Below are 21,664 nucleotides of genomic sequence, written 5' to 3'. Positions count from 1 at the left end.
CCTTATGTGTGTCCATTACAACATATGCAGAGAACCCCCATGCTCTACTGAATACACACAAGGCGGATTAGAGTCCACCTCTCCTCTTTTCCCCATGCACATTCATTCCACCTGTCTTCATTCTGCCTATATTTTCCTCCTCTGCTCATGAAGCGCCCTTTCTATCTATTTGCACTCCACCACCCACACCATTCTAGGGATGGACAAACTTCCATGTGCTACAGCAAAGTGTCAAGAGGGCAGGCAGGGATAGGGGGAGAAAATTCAGGGGAATGGGGGTGGGCATTGTGATGACAGATGGGAGCAATGAGGTGTGGCGGTGGGCGAGGGAGGGCAGGATTGTATCGGGAGGCGGGGTGGGCACACGACCTTTCACCTCTAGGTCACTGGTTCGAATGTAGCCCAGGCCGGTAGTGCCCAAAGCATGTTACCATCCGACGGCTGTTGGAGAGCCTACGGGCGTTTACTGGCTGGTCACGGTCTTGGTCCTAGTGGACAAAAACCACCATCACAATCAGCAGGGTGGGTAGGTGGGTAAGTTCAGCCGAGGGGAAACTGTAGACGGAGGAGGACACAAACAGGGGGAGAAATGCAGCGGGGAGGAAGTGACCTGGTGCATTGAACCAAGGGGGATGGAGGCAAAACTGGAATGAGTTGGTTCTGCTTGCAATGGGTGCAATGGGCACCAGCCGCTGTTGCCTCTAGGCATATTTTCTCTTGCTTAAAAACACCTTATGGGGGATGCTACATTCTGTTCTTAGTTACAGCAACGTCCATATATGACAAGAGTTGAAGCGTAGCTTCCTGGGAGGTGTGAAGTCTAACAGCAGAGGAAACGGAAAGTAAGGGGAGGCGATGTGGCCTCAGCCTAAAATGAGTTACTGAGCGATGCAGTCAGCAGTTGTTCATGTTTAACAGCTCTTAAAAATAAACCTCCCTTGGACTTGTGGCTTAGTAAACAGGTGGGCAAGTGGGATCAGAGCCATGGTACAGAGGGGAGGGTGGTCAACCTATTCTTCGGCACTGTTTACTTATTTAAATCCTCTCCACTCCCTCACTGAAGATATTATTAACCACGGGGAGGAGGGGGAGCGAGAGACAGGAACTTGTACTGCACCTGCCTCCCCCCCCCCCACTGCTTTTAGCTAACAGCAACTTTGGAGTGATGAGTGGTTTCCATTGGGGAAACAGTGGAAAAGAGGGGTTTAATTCTATGGGATGTTAGCATCCAAATTGCATATGTAAAGGGTTAATTGCAAGAGCTGTAGAACTGTCATACGCTCTGTGGCAGTTATGGCAGTTGGTTCAGTTATGGCAGTTAGCTGAACAGTCTTAACAGAGCAGCATCTTTGTTGTGCTGCTGTCTGCTTCTGAGTCTGTAAATGTTAGCTAGTCTGTAACAGTTTAATCTATGTAAGATGTTTTAGCTACTTAAGAAACACCCACCTGCATTGTACATTTGATCTGCAACTGCAAAGCACACTAAGTTATACAGCATGTTCTTTTAAACTTTAAAAGGGAGCGTCTAGTTTTTATAGGAGGGAAAGAAAGAGAACAAATTAAAGGGTCTAATCACCCAGGGCTGTTTTCCATACTCTGCAAATGGGAACTAGAGTCTAATTCCCACAAATCCCCCCACCCAGCTGCCCAGCCCTGGTCCAAATCAGTTTATACATGCATACACTGAGAGCTATTTTTCAGGCAAAGAAAAGATGTCTGTTTTGGCCCTCAGGCAGAAGAGAGGGAAGCTGTGGCCGGGACTTAAATGGCAACTTCAGTTCATGCACACCAGGACTCATAGGTCTTTCAAGTTGTAGACTGTTGGTGGTGGGTTTCAGTTAGCGACCAATATTTGGTGGTGGTGGGGAAGCTCCCAGGATCTGTCTAAGACATTTTGCTGCCTGAGGCAAGGGACCCCACCTTCACATATAGAGGTCAACTGGGCTGGCAGATGAAGCATACTTCTACACTGAGGGCAGAAGGTTGGCAGGCAGGGATTCAGGGCCATCCATGTGTCCAGTTTTGGGCTTCAACCCCTCACTGAAGCTCCCACTGCCTCCAGTATCTACTGCTTGAGGTAGCGGTCATATTCTGCCTCATGGCTCCACTGTCCTCACTCTCCTTTCTTGACCTCACTGCCAATACAAACACATCCAAGATATCACTGTTCCGTATAGGACTCTTGAGCTTTGGTGGCACCTCAGGAGAAGAACATTTGGGAGAGGCCAGGGATGGGGAATCTTATATTGAGATATCGATATAAGAGATATTGAGAGCAGAAAAGATATTGTTTCCTTCATTAAAAACGAAGGCAGTTTTTTAAAACCCTCAACCCGTTTTCAAAAAATCTGTGGGGAGAAAGCTTGGCAAAAATAACTGCTGCTATTTTCTGCAAGCTTGATAACAAGGAGTCAGCAGAAGGAACGATCCAACTTGTCGAACCTCCCTGCATTTAAGAAGAGGCAAAAGTCTTCTTAACACTCAAGGGTGGGGTGAGTGTGCACTGCATTTTTGCAAGACTTTCCCCATAATAGGACACATTTTGGTACATTTTTTCACCATTGTGCATTTGTGTGTGCACTTTTCACTAACAGGCCCATTTTGCTATGCATTCTTTGGCTGGAGGACTGCAGCGCAAACTTTAGGCAAGTGCAAATTTCAGAGGAGTGTGCATATTAATTCAGGAAGAGTGAATTAATACAAACTGAATGAATTTATATTGCACCCCTCATGCTGGCTTTATGCTACCTCCGGGATCAGAGGCACCGTGCCTCCAAATGCCAGTTGCTAGGGAACAAGGGCAGGAGACAGCTATGGCGCTCTTGCCCTGCTTGTCCTGGAGGCATCTGATTGGCCGCTGTGGGGAATGGGATGCAGGACTGGCTAGGCATTTGCTTTGATCCATGAGGGCTCTTGTTCTCTTTTGCAGTGTTCAATGAGCATGATTCCTATTGAATGACTGGACCATTCTCCTTCTGCAAAGGAGTCTTTTCAGACCTCAGCATGCCATACTTTAAAAGCGTCCTGCAAATAACTGAGTTTTGAGCTCTGTTCTAGCGACATGAGGTGCTCCAATGAGAGGGACAGTTAGATTTGGCTTTGGGCTGTGTGCAATAAACCTTGCAGGTAAAATTCTACCACCTGCTTCAGTTGTGCAGATATTGGCATGTATTTTATGAGTTTGCAGCTTTTATTCTGCTTCTATTATGGCCAAGTATGTAGGTATTCAGGGCTCTGAAGTCCCACCTCTTCCCCCCCAGTTTCTGAGATTTTACCATTATTCACACACTTTCAAGCTTCTCTTTGCAGTGACAACAGGCTGAAATTTGCCATTTGAAAAAAAGCAGGCTGTTGTTCATAGAATGTTGAATTCTGTGTCTGTATACCAATTCATGTGCTTAAATGGAATCACTGAATACATCAGCCCCACTTGGGAAAAGCCTTGTTTGGGGTTGCTATCACTGTATAGGTTGCTAATTGTATAACCTAGACTTATGAAGCCAGCCAATGCCAACATGTGGCATTTTGCTGCCCAAAAGAAGGACTCGCAAACACACACACTGCTGCAGGTAACACTTTAAAACAGGCCTAGATAATCTGTGGCCCTCCAGATGTTGTTCGATTAAAAACCCCATCAACACTGACCACTGACCTTGCTGGCTGGGGCTGATTAAAGCTGGAGTTCAAGAATATCTGAGGAGACACAGGTTGACCATCCTTGCTTTAAAAAATCCTGCTGCACCATTCAAACCCCAATTCCTGCTTTTATATCCCACCACCACAGTGCCTTATAGAATCATAGAATGGTAGAGTTGGAAGGTACCACAAGGGTCATCTAGTTCAACTCCCTGCAATGCAGGTGGAACAGTGTGTGATGCCAAATTCAGGGCTTGAACCCATGACCCTGAAATTAAAAGTCTCACGGTCTACCGACTGAATGAAGAAGACCACTTCCCCTTCCTTCCTTGCGTGGTAGTACTGGCCTGCCACCAGTCACGTATGGTGGCCCCCTAGGGTCATTGTTAAGCTCCTGAACTCTTTGCCTGCCTGGGCCTGCAGCCATGTTAAGGACCTGGCAAGGTATGGTGCAAGGCTGCATTCAAGTGGGGATGGGAGAGAGGGGCAGTCAAGCTGTGTAGGCCCTGCCATAACCCCTCCTCCACCTGAACATCCATAAATAAGAGTTTCCCAGGGAGACAGCCCCACAAATGCCTCTGGCACTCTCCCCTCTGAAAACACACACACCCAGAAGAGGCTCCCCCCCCCCCGTTTTGCAGAAATGAGGATGCTATTGTCTGTGCTGTGTATAGCACTTCAGAAACATGCAAGATATGTTTGACAAGAGGCAACAGCGGCGCAAAAGGCATGAGTGTGCAGAGATCTTGGGAACAGATGCTTAAAACACCACAGAAACAGTTGCCTGTCTCTGTCTGAAAAGCCACAGCTCAATGCTTTACACAGTTCCCAAGTTTGATCCGTGGCCCCTCCAGGTAGGGCTGGTGGAGAACCCTGTCTGAAACCCTGCAGAGTTGCTGCCAGTCAGTGTAGACAACACTGAGCTCAATGGCTTGTCGGTCTGGCTTAGTATAAGGCAGTTTCCTATGAAGGCTATCTGGATCTGGGGAACAGGTGGAGGAAATAGGTCAGACTGGATGGGACGCTTTTCACACTTTTCACATCGTTTGCCCTTGACTGCTGTTTCTTTCACAGACTGACAGCACACACTCTCCTATTGCATGATGGCAGGGGCTAGGGCAGGTTTAACCCTTGCTTCCTGCTATGCTTTTAATCCAGATGGGGCCTCCTTCCCATGCTGGCAATTATTTTTTTAAAAAAACAGCTTTTCACCCAGGACAAGCCACATGATAAACGTGGCCCTAGTCTCTCTCTCTCTCTCTCTCTCTCTCTCTCTCTCTCTCTCTGCCTGCGCAGGGAAAGTGGCAAGATGCAAATGGTGGAAGGGTGTTGATGGAGTCGGAAGCACTGGAAACATGGATTCTTCTCATGGTCTGGGAGTGATGATGTTGGATGTGGTGTCTTTAGCAGGGGATGTGAATGATTCCTGGGGAAGGGGAAGGGTCTGGTCTTGGTGGGAACTGGCCCTGTGTGGTCAAATGGCTAGAAGTACAGGTAGAAAGGGGGCAGGATAGGCGGGGATCAGGGTCACCTGCAGCACACAAACACCCCTACCTCAATCTCGCTGCCCTCCCGCAAGTTGAAGGTGAGGTCCTGGTGGATGTCGGCCATGAACTTGGCAGAATATTCGGGGTACAGCTCCAGCACCTCGAAGAGCCCACGCAGGCTGATGTACTGGAGGTCGCAGTAGGTCAGCGCCTTGACGTCTGCATTGGTCTTGATTACTTGGTCTTTGTTGGGCAGGTCAGCCCCAATGAGGTCCCCTTTACCTAAGGAAGATGAGTCAGGATTTGGGGAGCGCCTGAACGGAGTTGGAAGCAGGGAGGCCACTTGTGTGTTCCCTCATCTCTCCCCCATCTTCTGATGGAGGGGCTCGAACTGGGAGTCCCATGGGCCGGGGTTGAGGCAGGGACTAGGCTAGTGAGCTGTGTGTGCTTTGAGGTCTCAGAGCCTTTTATAGGCTCACAAGGGGTGTACCTTGTGTCAGTAACATGTCTCTGGACTGGACAGCAGGAACCTGGATTTTCCTGTCATCAAACCAAGAGCTGTTGCCTGCTGGGCTTCAGCCCTCAGCTGCCCAACTCTTTATGCCAATGGCGTATTCCAAAGCAGGATTAACATAGAGCAGGGAACTTGTGGACCTCCAGGTGTTGTTTGTCTCCAACTCTCCATCAGCCCTGGCCAGCACTGCTAATGGTCAGGAATGGATTAATTTGTCAATTTTGGTTTATCTTGGGGCTGATCCATGCTATACATTTAAAGCACATTTAATGCATGTGGCCTCTCCCAAAGAATCACGGGAGCTGTAGTTTGCTGGGAATTGTATCTCTTTGAGGGTGAAACTACACTTCCCACAATTCTTTGGGGGAAGCCATGCACTTTAAATATCTGTTGAATGTATTTCCTGGTGTGGATCTGCCCTCAGTTTCTCAGTTTTCATATCTTAAATTCAGTTTTCCACATTTCCTCAGCAATTTGCAGATTTAACAGAAATCCTTAAGAAAATCAATCAGCATTTTAGTGCAAATTTCTTATAATAAATGTATTTTTGTATGCAGTTTTGTCTAATGTACACATTTTTGCAAGCAAGTTCCTCTAACATAATGAATTTTTGCAGTTAGTTTCACCAATATATGCATATCTGTGCACATTTCCCCCTAACATACACATTGTTTTACAAACTGCTTGACCAGAGAACTGCATCACAAAATTTGGAGAAGTGCAGATTTCATGTATTAGTTTGAGAAGCACAGATCAGATAGTTTCTCATAAAAATGCAAACAAAACTGATTTTTGCCCTAGCCCCAACACAGAGCCTATTTGTGGCCCCAGCCTCACCCTAATACAGAGACCACCCTCGCATCCCCAAAGAGACACAGATTGCACTGTGCGGCTCTCCCGGAGTCTTACCTAAAATGGCCAGTACAATGTTGTCCTTAAGGACTTCAAGGGAGCCTGAGCAGACAAAGTAATTTGCTTGCAGGGCGTCTCCCTGGCGGAGGAGATATTCCCCAGGGGCGCAGAAGGATGTCTTGATGTGCAGGGAAAGGGCGCGCAGGCAGCCGCGGCTGGCACTCTCAAAGAGCGGCAGCTGCAAAATGTCCTTGTTCAAGTGCATGGCAATGTCCGCTCGTAGTTCATCTGGGAAGTCCCGCAGGAGCTGAAGGGAAAGGAGGAGCAGGGAGCGTCAGCATGGGATTTGGTGCAATTGGAGTCCACTGTGCCCCCACAAACCACAAATGGGCCGGGGCCTGACCCCCAGGCTCCTCTCATAACCTGTTTCATTTTATCCTCCTTTATGTAGGAGTGCTCTTCAGCCCCAGACCCTAAGGCCGTGTCCAGATGACCTGCTCCATTGAGCACCCTTCCTGATTTGTATTCACAAAGTTTGCAGAAAATTTAGACAATATTGGCTAATTATCCATTCTGTTTTGTTTGTTGGGAGGTTAGACGACCTCATCTCAAATATTCGTTATTTCACACTTTCCTGGTATATTTCCCCATCACTTTCCTTACTGCAAAAAGTCAGATTTGGGGGGGGCGGTCTCCCAAATCATTGTGACCCTTAGAAGGGAGTTAATAGTGTTCAGTCCTATGAACATCTGGTCAGAAGTCAGTTTCATTCAGTTCAGTTGTGCTTATTCTATAATAAGGGGGCATAGGAATCCAGCCTAAAACTGACAGAGAGCGAGCTGCCCTTACCTCATTGGCATCAATGCCGTTGTTGACAGACCATGTGGTTTGAAAGTACTCCAGCATGCGCTGCTTGAGTTGCTGGGGCAGGCGGTGGACGCGGATGAAGTCCTTGAGATCCTTCATGCGGGTGTGATAGAGGGAGCGCCGCGAGTACATGCGCTGGATGATAGCTGTCACGTTGCCAAAGACCACGGCATGCATCAAAGCTGGGGCAGAGAGGAGGAAAGGGGCATGAGAGAAGAAGAGCTCTCTTAGCCTATCTAGATTGGCATCCTGTTCCCAACAGATGGAACACAAGTCAGTGTGGAGTAGTGGTTAAGGTGCTGGACAAGGACTAATAATAATAATAATAATAATAATAATAATAATAATAATACTGATGATGATGATTTTATTATTCGTACCCCACTCATCTGACTGGGTTGCCTCAGCCACTTTGGGCGGCTTCCAGCATAAAATAAAAACATAATACCATATTGGCCCGAATATAAACCACACCCAAATATAAGCTGCACCTTTAAAATTCAAGGAGGGGGGGAGGAATAAAAGACAATACCCAAATATAAGCTGCTCCCTTAAAATTTTGCAGGCACTCACACTCGTTCCGTTTTACCATATGTCTGTTTCAGCACAATATCATAAAAGCCAAATTTTGTAAGGTCATGAAATTAAGCCACACTTTAACTTTTCACAGTCAGAATTTAGAAAAAAAAGTGTGGCTTATATTCAGGCCAATATGGTAAAACATTAAATATTAAAAACTTCCCTATACGGAGCTGCCTTCAGATGTCTTCAGAAAGTCATATAATTGTTTATCTCTTTGACATCTAATGGGAGGGCGTTCCACAGGGTGGGTGCCACTATTTGGAAGTCCCTCTGCCTTGTTCCTTGTAAGGGAACTGCCAGAAGTGAGGGAACTGCCAGAAGACCGTCAGAGCTGGACATCAGGCTGAACGACGGGGGACAGAGATGCTACTTCAGGTATACAAGGACAAGGCCGTTTAGGGCTTTAAAGGTTAGCAACAACATGTTGAATTGTGCTCAGAAACTTGAGAGATCAGGGTTCAAATCTCAGCTCAGCCACGATGCTCACTGGTGACTTTGGGCAAGTCACTGTCTTTCAGTCTAACCTATCTAACAGCTTGTTGTGGGAATAAAACAAAGATGGGGAGAAATCTGTATGCCATTTTGAATTCTCCAGAGAAGAAGGCAGGATATAAATGTAATGTAATAAACTAAACTAAATTAAACTAAACTAAACTGAATTAAACTATTTTTTTCCAAAAAAAAGTTTTTCCTCTGTTGCTTATCCAGAATGGCTAGTATTCCAGAAGTAGACTGCTTTTGAGCCTGGAGGTTTTATCACTGCTAATAAAGCTGAGATGGGCCAATTATTTCTGAGCCTGGAATTCCCCCTTCCTGGACTGCCCTATGAGAGCATTATGATAAATTTAGAAACAAAAATTTAAAATTGGACAAAAGTAATAAACCACCCACCCCCTCTATTTCTCACTCTTCCTGCTTTACTCTCAAAGGAGAGTAATCTCCTCATCTCCTGTTCTAAAGTGCAGCTGTTTAGGTTATTTAAAATATTTTTGTCTTTGATGTGACCTGAACATGCATTTATCCAGTCTATGGGACCATAACAAAAGTCACTTTATGACTACAGCGCTTCCTTCTGGGGAGGCCTCTCTGACTTCCATCTCCTTCTCATGATCACCCAAGCAGCACTTGGAATAGGGCGGCCGTAGCATATTCCCAGGACTTAATTCCTTTTCAGGTCTGGTATCAGGGCCAGCCCTATCATTAGGCAGGAGGGGAAGGGCTGTAGCTCAGTGCTGAAGCATCTTAGGTTCAATCCTCAGCATCTCCAGGTAGGGCTAGGAGATGCTCCCTGCCTTCTAATCCTGGAGAGCAGCTTTCTGTCAGTCTAGGCAACAATGGGCTAAATAGATTATTGGTCTGGCTCAATGCAAGGCAGCCTTCCTGTGTTCCTAGGCATGGCAAAGCAGCTGTCTCAGTCAGAAAATATGGGGCAGGAGCCATCCCAGCTGCTCTGCCAGAGGACAACTTAGAGTGCCACACAGTCTGCTTTGTGACCTCTAAACCAGGGGTGGAGAACCTCCCACCTGTGGGCCAATCTTGGGACCCTAATTTGGCCCATAAGGCCATTTCCCCCCAAACCATGCCCACCTGCTGACCAGCTGACATCAGCTGAGTGACAGGCATGTGCCCACTGCACCTCTCATTTTCTGAATTACACTTGTTTCTTTTATGTCCATTTTACAGATGGGAGGAACTGAGGATGAAAGAGAGAGAGCAACAGACCAGAGACATATAATGAGTTGCCGGCAGAGGAGTCTCTGACGGCTTATTCATGCTTAACTTTTGCCCCGCTCTTTCCAGGCACAAGTCTGTGCTTTAAAGCTCTGTGTCCAAGCATGGTCTCCCACCTCACCCCCAAGAGGTTTCCCCATGAAAACCTGCTTTTTAGTGCTCAATTGGAGCAATTGGCAATTTGGGTTTTCTGTGGATTGCCATTTGTTCCAAATCCAGCTTTAAAAAGCAGGTTTTTGCAGGGAAAGTTCTAGAGGGAGAAAAGTGTACTCAGAAACGGAGCTTTAAAGCATGGACCATGCCTGGAAAGAGCAGAGGAAAGCTAAGTGTGGATAAGCCCCAAGTCTTAACTATCGAAGCTCCCCTCTCAAACCACTACAAAAAGGCACCACATGCATACCAAAGGCTACAAGGTGAAGATCACACCCTCACATTGATCCCTGGACTCTGGTCAACTAACAGCATCACTCAAAGCCCCACTCAAAGCCCCACCCAGGTAGCCCAAATGTTGCATTGCATGGTAGTGGGCATGGTAGTGGGTGGTAGTGGGCTTGTTGTTGTTGCCTAATTTATTCTACTTCTGCTTATCTTTAGGAGGGGCAAAGCACTCTGCACCAAACACGTGCCCTACTTTTAGCATGTGAAAATATCCTGTCTAGCAGTCCCCTATCTCAACCTTGTCTTTGAAGACTTCGCTACGCCCTGCCCACATTTGCGAACGATAAGGACTAGAAACTTGCTTTCTAGCAAAATGGAAACCAGGTTTATCTGGATGCTAGACACCAGCGCCAAAACCCTATGCTCCCCCCCCACGGTGCACTTGTTGTTACGAGAGATATGCAGCCCTGCCTGTGATGGACTTACCACCAATGAGCATGGTGCAGATGGAGAAGATTTTCTCGGCGTCCGTGTTGGCACACACGTTGCCAAAGCCCACGCTGGTCAGGCTGCTGAGGGTGAAGTAGAGGGAAGCGATGTAGGCGCTGCGGAGGGAGGGTCCTCCCACAGAACTGTTGATGTACGGGGCTTCGATCCGCTTGCCCAGTTCGTGGAGCCAGCCTGCAGGGCACAGTGAAGGGTTAATCCTGTTGCAGTGGGTCAGACTGCATCCCGCTATCAGAGAAAGGAGCATATGATGCAGATACCAGGGCCTTCCCGCTCACCCCAGAGAGTTTCTCAGAAAAAGCTCCCACAGAATCCCAGAAGCCAGCATTGCCCTCACCAGTCTGCCAAAGCACAGATGTGGAATATGTGGCCCTCCATGTTTTGTTGGACTCCAACTCCCATCAAACCCAGTCAGCATAGCCAGTAGTCAGGGATGAAGGGAGTTGGAGTCCAACAAAACATGGAGGGCCAGAGGCTCCATTCCCCTGGCTTACGCGTCCATGTTTGAAAATGTAAACATTTGCTTAAAAGTTAGAAAACTGATACAGAGGTTGGGGGAAGAGGAGGTGTTGGTGGTGTTACAGACACTAGCCCTTCTGTCCCTTCCAACATCAGCTTTCTGCTGGGTCAAACTGAACCATGCTGTAAACATGTTATTTTCTTCCTCTTCAAAGGTTGCCCAAGGAGTAGAAAAGAAAGTGTGTTTGTTTAAGCCCTGTGGCTCAGTGCCCACTCCTTTCCCAGGATGCACAGCAGCCTTGCTATGGGTTCCCACAAGGAGACGCATGTAGCGCCATCCCGAGCCACACACTCAGGGTTTACACAAGGAGGGCTGCCCAGTCGTTCCTTAAGCTCACCAATGTCCCAGGTCACTGGATCGTTGCTCTCCTGCCGGCCGATGACATACCAGATGCAGGCCATCCAATGGGCCAGGAGGGCGAACATGGACATGAGCAAAGTCAGGACCATAGCACTGTACTGAGAATAGCGGTCCAACTTTTGGAGGAGACGGAGCAGGCGCAGGAGGCGCACTGTCTTCAGCAGGTGCACCAGATAGGTCTGGGGAAGGAGAAGGGAGAAAAATAAATCAGAGTGGGTCATGGACATTACATGCTCCCCGGTTGGCATTGACTTGTGACGGGACCTTCTCAGTGGTGGCTCCCTGTTTACAGAATGCTCTCCCTGGTGAGGTGTGTCTCCTTCCCTCACTATTAACTTTCAGGAGGAATTTAAAAGCATCCCTGTTTACCCAGGCATTTGATGACTGAAAGATACTGTCCATGACATCCTTGAAATTATTAGTTTGAGATGGTTTTACATGCTTTTAGATGTATTTAATTGTTTAAAATATATTTTGTTTTTAATTGTATTGTTTGGCCACTGCTATGTTTGCCACACAGGGCTCCTTTGGGAGCAAGGGTGGGATATAAACTTAGCTACTGACTAAATAAAACCTTGCTTTTTGTCTGCTAGACTATTAAGCAAGAGTGGTAACTTATCTACTGGAGTAGTCCACAACTGGAAGGAACCTGGATTTGTATACAAGGAGCAAGTTTGATCTTTCCTGCTGATTATACCAGGTGCTCCCTTTTGTGTTTGTCTTTGCCTTCTAATTTGTTTATCCTATTAGGCCAACTAAGTACTGTGACAGGGCATGCACTCAGCTTCACAGGAACCTTGTCTTTTCCTTTTTGTTTTTAAATCCCATCCAAGAAGTGTGCAAATGCACACACTCGGGCAACTGCAAAATTTCAACATGCAATTTTTAACATGCAGTTTTCTGGGGCTGTGTGTGTGTGTGTGTGTGTGTGTGTTGCAAATCTGAGGGATCGAAAGGAATATAAAAAGCCACACTCCGTTTAGGAGTGCACCACAAATAATTACGAGCATGGCTGGGGGGGGGGGACGGACCCGAGAGCATTGAGGAAGCAGTGGGTGTGGAAAGGGGAGTAGCAGAAAGTGACGATTGATCCACCCACCTAAAAACACCAAAACAAATCATCTGTGACCCTGAGTGGAACCCAATTTTCCACTGTTTATCAGATTATTCCTGCATTCGGCAATTCTTGTGTGGGCAAGTGTGGGTAACAGTGTTAGACTAGAACTGCAGAGACCTAGGTGCAGATCCCCTCTCTGGGCTTAATTGTACTTCATAGTAACAACATGGTTAGAGTTTTCTTTTTTTTAAAATAGATAGCTAGCTAGCTAGCTAGATAGATAGATAGATATACAGGCAAGGCAAGTGGCTGGAGGTGGGGGTAGTCATCAACAGCACAGCACACAGGGGAGGGAGGTTTAAGCATTTCCTCCCCAGCTATGATCTTGGCAAGCATCACACTACTCCAATGGAAATTAGTATTAGGAGGGCAGGACTCCCATCGGTGCCAATACTGATTTCTGCAGTACTCCCCCACCCCCCTGATTATTATGGCTAGGTGGGGAAGAAAGGATTCAACTTGCTCTTGTACTGCAGTGACATTGACTATCCCACTCCCTGTACCTGATATTTTATTTTAGAAAGCCTGCAATGTGATTGCTCATCACAGCATTAACATACCATGCATTTAGACCTGGAGCTGAATGCGTGATCATGGGCCAATTGCTACAACTCAGCCTGGCTTACATCATAGGGCTGATATGCGGATAAATGGGTGGGGAAGAAAGGTTTTTTTCCTTGGGGGCTATAAATGGAATAAACAAATAAATCATAGTCCGCAGATGGACTCTTTCCCAACACCCACGACAAGCGTCTTTCCCTAGTCTTATTCTTCTTAGTCCTTTAAATTAAGAGGTGCTGGTAGTGGGCATTAAATCTGAAATCTTATTCTGCCATTGAGCTATGGCTGTGATTGGAGCTTGAGAACAAAGATTAAGGTAACTGGGGCTTACAGGAGGGGCCTGAGAAAGATGCCCTTCACCTCATCTAACCCCCAAATTGTGCAAATTTTCCAGAGCTTAAATCACATGAAGAATGGTTGTACCAAGACAAAGTTCCTTTGTTCACATGCAAAGTGGATCCCCGTCACAACTGAGTAGCCACAGCCAGCCCCCATTGCACTTCCAGAATTTAGATTTTGTGACTTCAAAGCAGGCTAAGGCTGTGTACACATACTATGACTTTAAAGCACATTCAAAGCATATTCGATCCCTCAAAGAATTCTGGGCACTGTAGTTTGTTAAGGGTTTCTGGGAATTGTAACTCTGTGAGGGTAGACTAAGGTGCCCAGAATTCTTTGAGGGAAAGAATGTGATTCAAATGTGCTTTAAAGGTATCGTGTGCACACAGCCTTGGGTTCTGCAGTTAGTTCTTATTTCAGAAGCTGATTATAACAGTTCTGAGAATGGAGGAGTTGCCCTTTGCCGGGTCTCTGGAGGTCTTGGTTCAAACTCCCACTATTGCAGGACTGAGGTGAAGTCACTGTTACTTTGAAAAGCAGGTGGAATCTGATAAGATTAAATTAGGAAGCAAGGAGTTCAAACCTAGTGACCTCCATTTGCTCAGCACGCTGCCAGGAGAAAGCAATGGCTGGCTAGCAACTGCATAAGCTTCCTCATTAGTCGAAGGTCTCATGTTAGCATGAGACACTTCGTCAAGCTGTTTAATGAGCCCCCCGGGAAACCGAAGCTAAGAAATAAAGGTGCATCCAATAGCACAAAGCAGCAGAGGCAGGGTGTGGGATTAGCTACAGGAGGAACCTTGCAGCAGGGCAGAGAGAACAGGCTTCATTTAGTTCAGAGATGGAGAGCCTGTAGCGCTCAAGGTGGTACTGGACTCCAGCTCCCATCATCCCCAGCCTGCAAGGCCAGTGGTCAGGAATGATGGGAATTGAAGTGCAACAACATGTGGAGTGCTACGGGCTCTTCCACACCCCTGATTTACCGGTAGTTGATTTAAAAACCAAATTTGGAGTCACTCTGAAATCAGCTACTGACACGTGTGTGTGTGTGTAGAAAGTCAGTGGTGAGGGGAAAAGGAATGGCATATCTTTCAGAAGGGTTGGAGCCCTGAAAAGGAGCACTCTATATTGCCACTATTTTTTTTTTTTTGCAGGTAATACTTATAAAAATAATACTGACCTACCCTATAAAATCACTGTGAGATCTGTTGAGATAATAAAGTGCTATAAAAAATATGTTTTTACCATTGTTATTATAATAACTGTGCCGCTGAGGATGTGCAAAGTTATCTTCTGTCACTACTCGGTGGCCAAGTCACCTTGCACCCATTAGGGGTGATGATGTGTGGGGCATTTCTCGAAGCTGCTTATCATTTCTGTGGCGCTTCATCATGTGCAAATCACTTCTTGTAATGAGCACATTCCTCCTTGCAAGAGCAGAAGGGACCTGCTTGAGATCAAGCAGTTCATAGGGTGGCACCTCCAGGCAGGCCTCTCTTTTTAGAAAGAGGCTGCTCAGCAATTCCAGCCGAAAAGGCCCGAGGCCCTTCTCAGCGTTCAGAGGGGCAGATTGAAAGGCAGACTCACCACAGGGACGTTGAAGGCATAGAGGAGGTCAAAGGGCAAGGCTGCAATCAAGTCCACAAAGAACCAAGTCGCCACATAGTGGAGGCAGATGGAACGGGTATCATAGACCACCTGGCCCGACTGGCTGACGTACGTGGTGCGGAAGTTCAGAATAATGTCTATCAGAAAAAAAGGGGCAGTAAGTTCACAAACCATATGTGTGCTCCTGGTCACGTCCCCCAACCCAGGCAGTGACAAGGCCACGTCTTCCACATGAAGAGAGACACGTGGAAGCCTTATGTCAAATCAAACGTGAAAGCACAACGTCACACCTTAACAACAACAACACAAAGGCATACCTAGATCTCTTCCCAGTTCAGGTGTAGGGAACCTTTTGCCTGCCAGATGTTCCTGCAGTGGCGTAGCGTGGGGGTGCAAGGGGGCAGGCCACACCGGGCGCAACATCTGGGGGGCGCGCTCGCTGCCTCCGGAGTCGCCGAAGAGCCTCGGGCGCAGGCTGTAGCAGAGCCGCATGTCTCGCGGCGCCCGGCTGAAGGCGCCCGGCAGGCAGCGGCTCTCAGCGCTCGCCGCGGAGGACGTGCCAGGCAGCCCCTCCTCACAGCCCCGCCTCCGCCGCTGCTGCTGCAGCTGCTGGGCCGTTGCATTTTCCTCGCCTCTCTGCCCCCCTCCTCCTCCGGGCAAGCGGCGTCGTTTGGGCAGCAGCGCCAGCGGCAACTCGCAGGTTAGGGGTTAGGGGGGGCGCAAATTACGTGCCTTGCCCCGGGTTAGGGGGCGCAAATTACTTGCGTTGCCCCGGGTGCTGACAACTCACGCTACGCCGCTGTGTTCCTGAACTACAACTCTCATCATCCCTGGCCAGTGGCTGGTGGGAGTCGTAGTTCAGGAACATCTGGCAGGCAAAAGGTTCCCCACACCTGTCCTGCATCAAGCGAAAGGGCCAAACAACCTCAGGCTCTGCCTCCAAAGGAAGTTCACAAGCAGGGCAGCAAGCTGGAGATAGTTCTTCTCCCTAGCATCTAGTACAGGTGTGGGGAACCCTCTAGATTCTGATGAACTACAACTCCCATCAGCCTCAGCCACCATGGTCAATGGCCAAGGGATGGTGGGAGTTGTAGTTCAGCAAACCTCTGGAAGGCTAGCACTTCCCCACCATCTATTAATCACAATTAATAATACCCAAGGACACACCGAAATTTCAATTCTGCTGCACGTCGAAATCCATTTTGAGTCATCCTCTATCTCTCCCCATCAGGTCACTTTGGAAACTTGCAGATTTGTGAAGGTGCCTGAGATTCTCTAACACAGTATTTGCAGTAGCACCACAAACTATGATTCCCAGAATTCACTGGGGGAAGCCAGGCATGTACCAGGTGTGATTAGTAGAAATCTAAGAGTCGCACGGTCCCAATTTTCTCCTTGCCTGCCCACCAGTATCCAGTACAGCTGAATGTATTCTACTGTGTTATGTTGCCAATATGGAGCCAATGAAAACAGGAGGCTACTGTTCCTGACCTACCCCCTCACTAAACCCATGTAGATATGTGGCATCTCATCTAACACCTCGGAGGCAAGTCTACTGCATCCCCACACCCCAGGGAAAGGAACTCCTTTTGGATGTTCTCAGAATCCCCATCCAGAATAACCAATGGTCAGGGCTGTTCTTTGACAGCTTGGAAGTTGCCAAAAGGATATTAGTAGGCAAGAGGATTTGTTCAGCTGATTCAGCTGTTGTTGTTGCTGCTGCTGCTGCTGGTATGTATTTTTGTGTTTATATTGTAAATTGCCTTGTCATCTTCGGATGAAGGGTGGTATAGAAATAATAGTACTACTACTAGTAGTAGTAATAGTTGTAAGAGTAATAATAGGAATTGTAGTCCAGCGATATCTGGAAGGCCACATGTTCCCAATCCTGGCTATAAATGGAGTGAGCCCCATTTAATTCAGGGGGGAATCACTTCTGAACAGACATGACTGTAATTGCCCTGTAATTGTTGTAAACAGAAGAGGAAACTTGCCATAATTTAATAACAATTGAGGGTCGTTAAAAATTAAGCATTTTCTTTATTTTGCATCATATTTGTTACATGAACTTTGACACCGGTGGTAGTTTAGGGGAGCAGGGACAAAGCACCAGCACTTCATTTCACAGCAGCGTCAGTGACGTCATAATCTGGGCATTTTCTGCATGCCAAATTAATAAGCTTTTCTCAGAGTGAAACCCTCCAAATCAGCTAAATGGAGGAAGAGGTACGTTGTGCTAGCATGCATGGCAAAGAGTTGAGGCCCGGGACTTATCCACACTTGTTCTGATGCTTTCCCCAAGGGAACTGCTTTTTGATGCTCAATTAGAGCAATTTGGAATTTAGCACTTAAAGAGTAGTTTTCCCTGGGGGGGGGGGGAGTGAGGCAAGGGAAAAACCACTTGGACACATGCCTAGAAAGTGCAGGTCAAGTGGAAAACTGCTCAGACCCATTTTTTCTAGGCACAGAACAAGTGGAAGTGTGGTGCAGTGGTTAGCGTACTGGGATAAAACCTGGGAGACCAGAGTTCAAATCCTGACTCAGCCATGAGGTTCACTAAGTGACCTTGGGCTAGACACTGTCTCTAGGCCTACCCTACCTCACAGTGTTGCCGTGTGGGTAAAATGGAGAGGGGAAGAATCACATATGGCTCAGACAGAAATACTATATATATAACCTATGGATAATAATCGTAATCATAATAAACCAAAAACTGTCATCTAGCAAATTCCCAGAGTCCCTTTCTTAGACCAACCAAAATGTTAGAAAACAGCAAGCAAGCTTTTGCGTTCAACAGAACTCTTAATCAGGCTGGATGTTAAAGCAGGTACAGAAGGAGTAAAAAAAAAACTGGCTTGGCACTGCAGCCTCAATACCATCAATGGTGAAAAGTTTGCGTTTGTTGTATAGCCCTAGATTACGCACACATCTTACATTTGAAAACCCCCCAGAGAATCCTGGGAACTGTAGTTCACCTCTCACAGAGCTACAGTGCCCAGCAGCTGTAGCAAACTACAGTTCCCAGGATTCCGGGGGGTGGGTGGGTTTAAATGTATGGTGTTTATGCACTGCCTTAGAAAGGCAGTGTGGCTAAGAGAGACTGCAATGAAGGGCACCTCTACTGCAGCATTGTTTGACACCCACTTCACATCCCTGTGCAGGTTTCACCTGAGCTAAATCGCCCCTATTGCCCACCAGCAGCGGCCCCAACCCAATGGCACCCGGGTAAAGCACAGCTTTGCAGTCCTCACCAACGATGAAGAGCATCTCGACAACGATGTCGCTGACGATGGTGCTGCGGGCAGCCGCCAAGCTATCCTCCGTGTCGGTGAAGCAGACGTTGTACGGAACAGTCACGGCCACATAGAAAGTGGCCAGGAGGATGAGCCAGTCCCACAGGGCCTTGAAGATGCTGTAGTGGAGGAGGATGAAGCGCGATTTCTGCACCGAGGCCACTTTGTACTCTGGAACGGAGGGCTTGTTCTCAAAGACGTTCTGGAGGGCGCAGGAAACAAGAAACCTCTTTTGAGCACCCCGGACCTTAGACCTTGGTGCCACGCGAGTAGTGACAAGACCTTCGTCACCCAAGGGTCAGATTCCCCTTGCAGGCATCCCTTTGGGGGCTGCGTGCTAGTAGTGGGCACGGGCTCCAGAATCAGTGCAACTCATTGAGGCCGTGAGCCCTGCAGGTTGGACAATGGCTGATACACTGCCTCTGCACATGGAGGCTTTATTTAGATATCCTGGAAATTCCGATCAACTAAATAGCTGTGGGAGGTGAGGTGGAATCTATGTATGTGGTTTGGAAACTCGGGGCCTACCTTTAATCCCAACTTGGAATAGGGGACCCATATTATCACCAGCACCAAATTCACAACCATATACGTCTTTCTCCTCCTCCTCCTCCTCCTCTGTGTGTTCCCTCCCAACTCCAACTCCTCTTAAAAAAACAACAACAACCCTACAACCTTGAGACAAAAAGAAGAAAATGATGATGGGTCCCCACCCTCAGTTGGGACTTGTGGGTCAGGACCCACCAGTGATCTATGCCTGCGTCAGAGAGACACAGAGAAGCCTTGAGCAACGCCAAAAGAATGCCAGCAGTGCAGATCCCAAGCTACAGTCGTACCTTGGATCCCGAATGCCTTGGTACTCGGACATTTTGGCTCCCGAATGCCGCAAACCCGGAAATGAGTGTTCCGGTTTGCAAATGTTCTTTGGAAGCTGAATGTCCGACAGTGCTTCTGCGGCTTCCGATTGGTTGCATGAGCTTCCTGCAGCCAATTGGAAGCCTCAATTGGGTTTCTGAATATTTTGGAAGTTGAACATTCTTCCAGAACGGATTCCGTTTGACTTCCAAGGTAAGACTGTATTGTACAAAATTGTGTCTTCTCTTACTGCTTTGCTTTCCAAATAGTAGCCAGTTCTGGAAATCAGAAGGCAGGAGGCTTTGTGCCTTCCTCCTATACAGTACTTTGCACTGTCTTTACCCATTGGGATAATCCTCTGCGATCCCTTTGGGATCACTTTGTTTGTAGGCATATCCCCCCCCCCACAAAGCTCCTTAGGACACACACACTCCATCCCAAGTGTGGATGAGGAATAGGAAGCCAGACCCCTGCAAGGCTTGGCAGCCATTATCAGCTTTGTGTTAAGTAAAGTCTCTGGATTTGCTCGTGGCAGGGAAGGGGTTTGTTTTGACCCAGCCTGTATCTGGATTGTATGGTTTGCAAGAGCAGCTGCTGTGGCTGCTGTTTAACACTGTCTCCCCTGCAGACCGCCAGCCCCCAACCACTACCACCCTCCTTCCCTCAAACAGACCAAAGCCCTTTAATCTGTACTGGCATTGGGTCATTGGCAGGAGGGGGCATGGGGAACAGCTGTCAAGGCATATAGAGCATCAGAGGAAAAGAACAGAGGTCTTGGCTGGGAAGGGGTGGGCTCGCAATAGGGTTGGCTTTTGCAGCTACTGCCAACCCCCCCCTACACCACCCCCAATATGCACAGGTAACAAACTTCACCAAGTCCTACAGCAAAATCAAGCAAACAGCTCTCGCATAAACAATCTAGGAACGAGCTTAAAAACACAACGACTGGTTTCAAAATCAGAACAAGCCACAAATCAAACTGGCCTCTCTCCCCAAAGCAGAAGACCATTGCCTGAGCTGCTTATGCAACAAAAGAAAGCGTCTTGAAATAGACTAAGACTGAGCAGATGCCATACATTTAAAATATGCCCCCCCCCCCGTACTGGGAACTGTAGTTCTGTTGGGGGATGACCTGGTGGTAAGAATGTGCTTTAAATGTAAGTTGTGTGCAAAACCTTACGTAGAATGCACAGCAACTACTGCCTTACTGCACCCCGGTGTAGCAATGGATTAGGCAGCACCAAGAGCAGCAGTAATAAAACAAGCCAATTCTCTCTTTGCCTTTTGCAACCCGGCAATAAAGACATTAGACCCCAGCCTTAGTCCTTGGTCCACCAAGTAAGTGACCCAAGAGATGTGGGTTCACACTCACTCTCTCCCTGCTGTGAAACAAAGAATCTATGTTGAGTCTCAAGATTGCATCCCACCTGTTACCCTTCCCCTTAACAAGACTTTGTCCTAGACCTTGTGGTTTTACACTGCAGAACAGAGCATCTCTGAGCACGCCTAGAGCTCTTTCTCTTCGTCTCAGGGGTGGGGAAACCGTGGCCTTCCAGGGGTTGCTAGGTGACTACAGCTCACATCATCCCCAGTCATTGGCCATGCTGACTGGGGGGCGGAAGTTGGGAGTCCAACAATTTTTGGAGGGCCACAGATTACCCAACCGCTATGGTACAGAAATAGCTTGGATGGCAGCAGTGGCCAGTGACATAGGCAAAAATGTGAAACATAAATGCACAGAGGTTTTTTAAAACTGGGCAATGGCACGCTGCCCACCCATGACTCCCAAGCCTTCCCCGATCTCCTGCCCCCTTCCCCCTTTATTTTGACTGATTGGGGAGGCTCAGGAGTCACGGACAGGCTGCCGTTGCCCAGTTTTTTAAAAACTCTGCACATTTATGTTTCACAGGGTGCAAAAGAAGGGCTTTGCACCTTGCCTGGCAAAGAAACTACACACCTTGCACCCCTCCTAGGTAACGGCCACCCACCTACGACTCTCGAGCCTCCCCTGATCTGTCAAAACAAAGGGGGAAGGGGGCAGGAGATCAGGGAAGGCTCAAGAGTCATGGGCGGGTGACGCACCGTTGCCCAGTTTTTAAAAAACTGTGCGCATTTATGTTTCACAGGATGTGAAAGAAGGGCTTTGCACCTTTATACAATATGCATGTGTGCTTGGGCCCAGGGTCTTTTGCCTCACCATCCCCACTACCGACTCCCTGTTGCTACTCGGCTTAAAAAAAAAAAGTGTCCCCGGATTCATTGAAAAAAATCTGGTAACCATAATCTAGTCCAACCCCCTGCAATGCAGGGATCTCAGCTAAAGCATCCATCCAACCTCTGCTTAAAAACCTCCATGGAAGGAGAGTCCACCCCCAATCGTGGGAGTCTGTTCCGCTGTGGAACAGCTCTTACTGCCAGAAAGTTCTTCCTGATGTTTAGTTGGAATCTCTAACAAAA

At 47.7% G+C, this 21,664-nt stretch overlaps 1 protein-coding gene and 1 long non-coding RNA gene across 6 annotated transcripts in view; one reads left to right on the top strand and one right to left on the bottom strand.

Annotated features, from left to right (window-relative positions):
* The window catches only part of KCNH4 (potassium voltage-gated channel subfamily H member 4), a 51,084-nt gene that overhangs the window by 7,355 nt on the left and 22,065 nt on the right, over positions 1 to 21,664 (bottom strand). For both annotated transcript variants that reach the window (XM_082197184.1, XM_082197185.1), the window contains exons 5-11: positions 18,311 to 18,554; positions 15,039 to 15,196; positions 11,412 to 11,613; positions 10,534 to 10,728; positions 7,339 to 7,538; positions 6,547 to 6,796; positions 5,191 to 5,405 (exon numbers count right to left, since the gene is read on the bottom strand). In XM_082197184.1, coding sequence (XP_082053310.1) covers positions 5,191 to 5,405; positions 6,547 to 6,796; positions 7,339 to 7,538; positions 10,534 to 10,728; positions 11,412 to 11,613; positions 15,039 to 15,196; positions 18,311 to 18,554 — 1,464 coding nt within the window. The remainder of the gene's footprint in view (positions 1 to 5,190; positions 5,406 to 6,546; positions 6,797 to 7,338; positions 7,539 to 10,533; positions 10,729 to 11,411; positions 11,614 to 15,038; positions 15,197 to 18,310; positions 18,555 to 21,664) is intronic.
* Positions 732 to 18,318, top strand: LOC309517857. 4 transcript variants are annotated; one of them, XR_014213283.1, is made up of 4 exons: positions 732 to 1,413; positions 8,182 to 10,165; positions 12,028 to 12,134; positions 18,221 to 18,318. It is a non-coding gene; the product is annotated as an uncharacterized lncRNA (long non-coding RNA). The 4 variants fall into 4 exon arrangements; XR_014213284.1 differs by lacking the exon at positions 18,221 to 18,318 and adding an exon at positions 16,291 to 16,569; XR_014213285.1 differs by lacking the exon at positions 18,221 to 18,318 and having other exon boundaries at positions 8,182 to 8,313; positions 9,622 to 10,165; positions 12,028 to 15,005.

This window comes from Podarcis vaucheri (assembly GCF_965113315.1).
Source record: "Podarcis vaucheri genome assembly, chromosome: 13".
Lineage (NCBI taxonomy): Eukaryota > Metazoa > Chordata > Lepidosauria > Squamata > Lacertidae > Podarcis > Podarcis vaucheri.
This window is presented reverse-complemented; position numbering and strand designations above follow the sequence as displayed.